Source organism: Phaethon lepturus, unplaced genomic scaffold, assembly GCF_000687285.1.
Source record: "Phaethon lepturus isolate BGI_N335 unplaced genomic scaffold, ASM68728v1 scaffold18031, whole genome shotgun sequence".
Lineage (NCBI taxonomy): Eukaryota > Metazoa > Chordata > Aves > Phaethontiformes > Phaethontidae > Phaethon > Phaethon lepturus.
The window spans coordinates 8119-16920 of NW_010518625.1; the positions used below are offsets into that span (position 1 = coordinate 8119).

At 47.6% G+C, this 8802-nt stretch overlaps 1 protein-coding gene across 1 annotated transcript in view; it reads left to right on the forward strand.

The window, feature by feature from the left end:
- Positions 1 to 8538, forward strand: part of KIF17 (kinesin family member 17) — a gene marked incomplete at its 3' end in the record, with an annotated part of 16521 nt that extends 7983 nt beyond the window's left edge. Inside the window, exons 5-13 of the mRNA XM_010296801.1 lie at positions 577 to 1058; positions 2116 to 2196; positions 2900 to 3047; positions 4127 to 4215; positions 4344 to 4468; positions 6527 to 6758; positions 7707 to 7965; positions 8232 to 8299; positions 8418 to 8538. Coding sequence (XP_010295103.1) covers positions 577 to 1058; positions 2116 to 2196; positions 2900 to 3047; positions 4127 to 4215; positions 4344 to 4468; positions 6527 to 6758; positions 7707 to 7965; positions 8232 to 8299; positions 8418 to 8538 — 1605 coding nt within the window. The remainder of the gene's footprint in view (positions 1 to 576; positions 1059 to 2115; positions 2197 to 2899; positions 3048 to 4126; positions 4216 to 4343; positions 4469 to 6526; positions 6759 to 7706; positions 7966 to 8231; positions 8300 to 8417) is intronic.
- Between the last annotated feature and the right edge of the window lie 264 nt (positions 8539 to 8802).

Consider the following 8802-nt stretch of genomic DNA (forward strand, 5'->3'; position numbering starts at 1 on the left):
GAAGTGCCTACTCTGGCCTTTGCATTGTTGTCTGTGAGGTGACCTTCCTGCCCATCTCTCCACATCACGTAGGCGTTCAGGGAGCCTGCTCTTTTGCCTGTGCTCTCCAACTAGCCCTGCTCTAGTTGATACCCATTGACTCCTCATTTCATGCTTCCTCCATCCTTTCTCCAATTGTCAGACATTGTTTAATGCCATGAAACAATCTGAGGAGGGAAAAAAGTTGTATAAACTTATGGCCTGACATTGTTACTTGTAGAGGGCTTTGCACAGAATTCTGAACACTGTGGAAATATGTGGAGCGAGGGTCTGTGTGTGTGTGTGTGTGTGTGTGTACTCTCCCGAAGCTTACTGGAAGAGTAAGAACGGGTGTGAATTCTTACTGTGCAGGATCTCGTTCAGGAAAACACTAAAATGTGTAATTCTAATATTAAGCGAGTATATATTTACTTAAGGGCCCAAATGCAGACAAAGAACAGGGCTTGAACTGGAACATAATGCCAAGAAAGTCCTGGTTCTTGACTGTTAAGATACTTCCTCTTAAGAAGAGCCTAACTCAGAATTATTTTCTTGCAGATGAACGAGGGCAGGACCACCTTAGGGCCGCAAAACTCAATTTAGTGGATCTGGCAGGAAGTGAGAGACAGTCAAAAACTGGAGCCACAGGGGAGCGGCTCAAAGAGGCCACCAAAATCAACCTCTCCCTCTCAGCTCTGGGCAACGTCATCTCAGCCCTGGTCGATGGCAGGTGTAAACACATCCCCTACCGAGACTCAAAATTGACCAGGCTGCTGCAAGACTCCCTTGGAGGGAACACCAAGACTCTGATGGTAGCGTGCTTATCTCCAGCTGATAACAACTATGACGAAAGCCTCAGTACTTTGCGCTACGCTAATCGAGCGAAAAACATCAAGAACAAGCCCTGTATCAATGAGGACCCCAAGGATGCTCTGCTGAGGGAGTATCAGGAGGAGATTAAGAAGCTGAAGGCCATTCTAGCTGAACAGATGAGCGTGAATAACTTGTCAGGTAGGAGAGCCCTTAGTGGCTCCAGAGATGTTTTACCTTTGACAGAAAAAAGGGGTTTTTACATGTAAAATGCTCACTGGATTTAACCTCAACCTGCCCCTTACCTGCTGGAGGAAGAATTCTCCATTCTGGTAATGGACTTTTCCTTCTCTGTTGCCAAATTGACCTTATTCCACTGGTAAAGACCATCTCAGTTATCCAATATTTTCAATAATGACAAATTCTGTTAGAAAATGCTGATGTGATTAAAATCCTCAGCTGCTCTTGGTCTAGAATTTCATCAATCACAGAAGAGAGGTTTCAGCTGGCAGAGCAAAAATGAGCTGCGAAAGAAATAATAATGTAAAATTCTTTACTAAAAATGTATATATGTTTTCAAAGTTAGCATTCAGCCCCTGTTCTCCTACACTGTGAATTTTTGACATTACAAGAAAATTTTGCCCTGCTGATGGCACTGTTTATGGAGAGCAGCACTGTCCTCTCTTTGAGGAATCAGTCCAGCTTCGGCAGACTCGCTCTTTGCTGTAAGTAGGAATAGCGAGTGTGGGGACCAGTGGGTAAGAGCAGCCTGTAGGCAGCTGATCACCCTTTGAGAATTATCCCCTAAAAAAGGGCAACTTTCAGCAGAGGAATAAGGCTGTCAGGTTATTCCCCCCACCCTGCTTTCTGCCACCTTTCAGAAACAGCTGTGAAGAAAGGAGGCAATTTCCTTGCACCTTTCATCTCCTTCCCGGTGCCTTTTATCTTCCAAATCTGTTAGCATAGCCCTGGAAACAAGTCTCTTGTTATTCTGTGAAAGAGATTAGATTTATATTCACTTTTATATACCTGAGGCTTAAACCTCTCCCCCTTTGCTTAGCGCTGACTCCTTCTCTCCCCACACCTATGGGGTCCCAGGCTGGTGGGCGTTTTGGCAGCACAGATGCTGGCACACGAGTGCAGTTTAAAGGAGTGTGTGGATTGCGATCTTCTTTGCTGGTAGTCAGGTTCTTTGTTCTCTTTCCAGGCATTCTACAGACAATCCCACCCAGTAATTGCGAGTGATTTTTATTTCTGCCTTGCTTTGTAGGTCTTCTACCTGCTGAGACTGCTCACCTGGAAGCGAAGCCAGCTCCCCTCCTCAAATCTCAGTCAGATGTTGAAGCAGAGAAGCAGCTGATCAGAGAAGTAAGTCAGGAGGGAACATCCTGTAGTGTCTTTGACTAAGGCTTGTGGGGTTTTATAATAATCATTACAAGTATGGTATAGGGCTGTGTGTTCGGCCTCTTCAGCACACTTCTCTTCCTATTTTTTGGTCCTTGAACTTCTCCTATGGACAGAACGTGTGTTGATGGGGGCCTTATTTACACTGCCACTTTCTCTCAGCATTGTTCCCACCTTTCTGGAGATAAGAATCCATCTGTTGGCATCCATTCCGTTTTGGAATGGATTCCTGAGAAGAATTTTTGAAGTAACTGCATGTGAAACTTAGATTCCTCCTGTCAGAGGAGGGAGAAATAGCGGGGAGGAAAGCAGTAGACAAAGATATTAGGAACAGGAAAAGGATGAAGATGAAGAAGGCATATGGAGCCAGGAGGAAGAATGAGGAGTTGGCACCAAGGACTAAGAGAGAGGGACCAGACAAAATAAAACTCTCTCCTTACTCTTCACAAAGCTCCTTCCAGGGCACCACATCTGCCCAAGACAGCTGTTTCTAGGGCTAACTAGTCACCTTCCATCAATACTGTGTCGACAGATAAAGTCCATGAATACAGGACAGTAAAGTTTTATTGGGGTGGACATAAGATGTGACCTGGAATGCACTTAGATGCGACCTTGTGTTCAGTCAGGAGCAGGGCTGTTGTGTCAGGCTGTCTGCTGTACCTTTCAGGAGTATGAAGAGAGGCTGGCCCGACTAAAGGCCAGCTACGAAGAAGAGCAGGCGTCCCGTGCCCGCCTTGAAGAGGACATCAGTAGCCTGAAGAATCACTACAATCGCAAGCTGTCTGCTCTTGAGGAGAACCTCAGGAAGGAAGCAGGTGTGGACGAGGCAGGCGGAGGGTGTGCAGTGCAGACTGAAGGCTCCCTGATGCTGTATATATACACGAGGGGGTTGGCTTTAGGCACGAGCAGAGACGGACTGTTTTTGTAAAGTCAGATTTGTGACAGCTGTTGCAACCTTTAAAGTGGCAGCGACTGCTACTGCAGAAAGTGCTGCTTGGCAGCAACAGCAGTCCCTGCTCTCAGGCCTCTCTTATCGGGAGCGGGAGCGGTAACTCTGGCTCTCCCAGGACATTCATGAGACTCTCTGTCCCAGCTTTCTCCTCTTCCCTATTTCCCTGACTTCTTTTCCCTGTCAGGACCAGCCTGGCCCCTACCCTGTAAGCCTTGAGGCGATGGCATGCGCTTTTTGCCCATGTAGCTGCGACTTTCTTCTGACTTAGCGTGGCATTTCTCTCGAGCGGAGGTTTGAGCTGCAGAGATGACTGGTCTCGGCAGGCGCTGCCCTGTCTTGATCCAATTGGCTTTGCATAACTCACAGGCCCAAGACGAGGGTGGCTGCGGCAGTCTCTTCTATCGCATGCAAATGTGATGCAGCCCTTGGTTTCCCGGTGGATTATCGACACCATCGCTTTGCTGGAGGGTGGATATTCCTCTGACATACCTATAAGTTGTTGCCAGCTATCCTCTCCATTACTGCTTTTCATTTATACTTCCGCAGTGCCTCAGAGCATGTTTTGCAATCTGCTTGTACAGCGCTTATTGCCCAATATTAATTCTTGAACCTATCGTCTTAATTTTTGATGCTATCACTAAGATGAGTTCTTTTTTGCTCCCTCTGATAACAAACGTGCACCCCCTCGGCATCTCACATAGATTATTTTTGTGTGAACATGAGGACCCAGGGTCTCCCAACCCTGTAAAATCTGCATTCCTTACCTGATGTGCCCTCTGTGTCTTTGACGGCTTTTACTGACCAGCATAAATAACAAGCCTTTTCCTTCCAGACACATAGTTTTTAGCTTTTGATGAAGATGTGTGATGTTTTCACAGATCTATGCTCTAGTTTTGCAGAGCTCCTTCTTACACCGTGGGTATGCCCTCTTTTACTTTTCAGCTGCCATGAGGACTGAAACTACTCCTGATGAGACACCTTTGCCTGAAGACACTGTTACTGCAGCAGACGAAGAACCAATGTCAGCACAGGTACCCTTCAGGCTACCTTTCCCCCCTGGGCTGAATAAACCCAAGCAGGCAGTGTCGTGCTTCATCTATCCCGGTACTTGCACTGCATCCCTTTACAGCCACAGCCTTTGGTTTCCTCTTGTCCTCAGGATGCAGCAGCACCTCAGGCTGTCCAAGACGCTGGCGGTGTGAGCACGGGAGGTGCCACAGCAGAGGTGGCTGTCACTGCTGAGGGGATTTCCATGCCTGCAGACCAGCACCAGGTGCTCGCCAGGTCAGTGACTACGCTGCTCCTGCTAACTGCCTCTTCTGCATTGCTTACAACACACGCAGGCAAGAAGCAACCCCGTCCTTCCACGATATTGCAACTGTCGAGCTTCAGCTGTGAGTACAGCGCAGCACAAAACTAGGCAGATGCGTATTCTTTAACCCCAGAATTAACTTTGTCCTATTTGGGCAGATAAATAGCTCTTGGCTATGGCATTCGATGATGTGCCAGAATTAAGAGAGAAAAATCTGGAGAGGTCTGTGTCAGCAGATGTGGATGCAAAAAAAGCGTGCTTTCCTGATAACAAATCCTGCCTAGATCTGTAGGCACAGAGGTCTCTTCTCTGGCTTTTTGTAGGTGTAATTTATGAGGAGTTTATAAAGTGGAGTCTGGCAGTTGCTGACAAGAGCTTAAGTGCCCAAACAGATACTGGAGGTGGCCTTTTCCTCTTAAAAATGGTTCTTGAAGGGCACTTAGAGCCTTCTCCTATCAGTGCAAGTAAGGTAGCAGGCCTTCCTGCTGCCCACTGTGCATGTGGATGGATGAGAGTGCATCCTCTCCCTTGTCACTGAGGTCACTTTTGCCTCTAATGCACACATCTGACAACGTTTGCAAGACGTCAGCCAGAACTGGCATCAAAATTTCCCCAATAATCACATTTTAGGGGCAGTGCTAGACCCAGGGCCTGGAGCACAGGGCTGGGGTGTGAGGGCTGTTTCAGAAATATACACTTTAAGCAAATTCTGCCAATTTCTCTTCTACTCTGTTGCGTGGAATTATATTAAAATTAGAAATACTCAACATATGATATATTGTGGATGGTAGAGTTCAATTCTGAAAAGTGTCATGTTTTTTAGCCAGTCTTTCAACATTACTGAGAGCTCCTGTGGCGCGCGCTCGCTCTGTTGGGCCTCTCCCAGCTGAAAGAGGAACTATTAAGAAATCTAGAACAGCAATGTCTGTAATTTGTGGGCAATTTTCTCTATTAATGGGAGGTCTCCAAAGAAACCAGTCGGTTCAACTATTTATCAAATCTTAATAGTCCTATTGCAGCATTCCTTTTTGTGACAAACAAGCGAAAAATGCTCTTCCAATTCCATTGTTAAAAATCAAAGTTCTCTGCAGATTAGGCAGGAGGGTTTGGTTCCGCAGGCATGGGGATTTTCAAAGCCGCCTGTTAAAAGCTTTACACATCAGGACGGCTGTGAGATCTCTGACACTCGTTCAGCAGAGCAAGGATTCTGGCACACATTAAGCAAATGAAACTGAAGGCTACTTCGCAAGTGCAGTAAAGTAGAATAGCAGGTCACCTCTGGTGGAGAATGAGCTTTTTTGGATGGGTTTGAAGATAATTAAGAGTCTATCAACAGAGGTTATGTCAGCAGTGGGATTTTCTCCAATTTGAGCCAGCGCTGGCCAACCTGAGCTATCTGCTCTCCTGCAGATCCCTGTGCAGACAAAGAGAACGGCTCTGGAGCACAGCTTTATTTCCGTGCCGGAGCGTACGGGGCTGTACCCCGTGCACGTGAGACAAGCTTGATGTCAAATATGGGTCTGTGCCAGCACTCAAGCAGAAACGCTGAGATCACGCAAGTCATCAACCCTGGCTGATACTGCCCCAAAAAAGAACCTGTACTGTGGCTTCCAGCCGTATCACTCCCATCTCCACTATTTAAAATATCTGTTTGTGTAATTTGGGCACATTTTGTGCTTGCCTTGAGAGTCTTTCAAATCAAGAAATAAGAACTGAAACATAAATTCCACAAAACAGGGTTTTTAAAACAAATTCTGTGAGCGTAGATACAGATTTCCAGACGTACTTGTTGACAAAGGTGCTCAGAATAACACGTACTTTGCCTTGGGTCCACAGGAGTATCTATGACAGAAACTGTTAATAAAAGTGGAATTTTCCATGATTACTCAGGGCAGCAAATCTCATCAGAAATCACTATTTTCTGTACTGTGTCTTCCCCAAACGTCGTTCAGGTAAGGACGCGCATCCTCCACGCTTACGCAGACGGTTCTTTGTACGGCTGAGCTAAGAGAACCGTTTGCCTTTCCCAGGCTGCAGATGTTAGAACGACAGGTTGTAGGGGGGGAACAGGCTAAAAACAAGGACCTCAAAGAAAAGCATAAACGCCGGAAAAAATACGCGGACGAGCGGAGGATGCAGCTGGTGTCCGCGCTGCAGCAATCGAATGAGGACAGCAGCGACTGGGTTCTGCTTAACGTCTACGACTCCATCCAGGAGGAGGTTCGAGCCAAAAGCAAGCTCCTGGAGAAGATGCAGAAGAAGGTGAGCAGCTCCCTCTTATCCCTGCTGAAGATTTAGGGAGCATCTCTTTCCTCCTCTGCGTACCCAATTTTTTTTTTTTTTGGGTTAAGGAGGTGTTTTAGGGCAGTATGTTTAAAGAATGACTCTGGCTATGTGAAATGTTTCACACGTGTCCTGCATTAGTACCTGTAAGGTTCCTTGCATGTATTTTTATGAAATATCGGATGCACAGCCCTCAGGATGGTGAATTAAGTTGTTGAAACCCCAAAACCCACCTGTTTTAAAGGCCAGTCTCCTTGTTGTGCAAGAGGCTGGCTGGAGGATCATGTCTGGTGATGGGAGAGGATGCGACTCCCTCTGCTGACCTACACAATATTGCACAGTTTCCTCCAGTTCTGGTCACCCCAGATATCACACCTGGGTTCCTGGAATAAATTACACCCTGAAAAGTTTTCAGGGGGGTGGGGGGGAATATATGTAAAAGCAATGCTCTTAAATGTTAGGCACACGTGAAAAATCAGTTTTGCTCTGATGAGGCAGAATCAGAGGAGCTTCAAAAAAAAAAAATTTCTCTGTGTGTGCACGTGCAATCTTAAATCTGCACACTAAATTAAGAACTTGCTTTATTTCTGTACTTCGGTTATCAAAGAAATATTGCACCTTTGTCACTGAAGTTAGGGACTCCCAAGAGTTCATTAGCACTGGACGCAGACCGCACTAGTAAGATTAACTTTGAGGTCCATTCAAAGACTCGGCACTTTGGAGGAAGGCAAGAAGTCTTTCACTGACACAGACTTGCCATACATCTCATCCTAATTCTTAATAATAAAATAGAAATACCCTCAAATGCTGAAGCTTTTGTGTGCATCTTCCCACCCCTCTGCCTGACGAACTCCTGTACTCGCAGTAAGCATCGGTCTTGCTCCTTTATAATCCCTTATATCGGCTTATTTTGGTTTAATGTCCCAGCTGCAGGCTGCCGAGACCGAGATCAAAGATCTGCAATCGGAATTTGAGCTGGAAAAAATTGATTACCTCAGCACCATCCGCCGCCTGGAGCGAGACCTCATGCTCTTCCAGCAGCTGCTGGATCAGGTGCAGTCCCTCGTCCGGCGTGACTGCAACTACAGCAATCTGGAGAAGATCAAGCGCGAATCTGTCTGGGATGAGGAAAACAGCTGCTGGAAAATTCCAGAGCCTGTCATTCAAAAAACCCGCCTGCCCGCAGGTAAGAGGAGCGTCTCGATGGTGCTGCTGGCGTGTGGCTGCTTCCAGGCTCGGTAGATCGCGTTTGGACTCCACTCGTCAAATCTTCCGAAAGTTTGTCTAGAAAGTTTGAATAATAATGTCATCTAACGCAAAGCGCAGTACAGATCCTTCTGGAATCTCTGTGAGCCCGGTGAGGGGAGCAGTGGTGGGGATCGGGGCGCGCAGTCAAGAGAACGTTAATTGTTCTAGAGACAACGATCCTTTAACACCCGCCTCTCCTCACAGCAGTGCCAGCCCTGCCACAGCCCAAAGCTGTCCAGAAGAGCCCCTCGGCCGAGAGCGAAGAGCTAGCGGTACGGTGCATTTCTCCTCCCTCCCGTATCGTCCTTTACCGATTTTGCCGTATTTCTATGCCGTAACTTGAGGGCTAGCGCAGAGTCCAGCGCTGCTGACGCCGTTTTCTGCTTCCAGCCCAAGGAAGACCGCTACAAACTGGTGCTGAACAGGAGCGACAGCGAGACCATTGCCAGCAACTACTTCCGATCCACACGAGCCAGCCAGATCCTCCACTCCGACCCAACCAAGCACCGAGGTAACCCCCTCTCTCCCCATCGATCGCTGTCTTCCACCTTCATCTTCCTCATTTTTTTGAGGCAGCGCTTTTTTAGGGCTCGGTTCCTTTGACCTCCACAGGGATCTTTCGCAGGACGAAGCCTGTTTTTGGCGTCCTGCGAGGACCAATGCCCACCGCGGCCCCCTTCCTCTCCTCTTTCAGCTCCCCCGGGGCCGGAGGGGGCTCTGAGCGGTGCCTCTGCCATGCCCCCGCCCCGGCCCTTCCGCCTCCAGGCCCTTACCT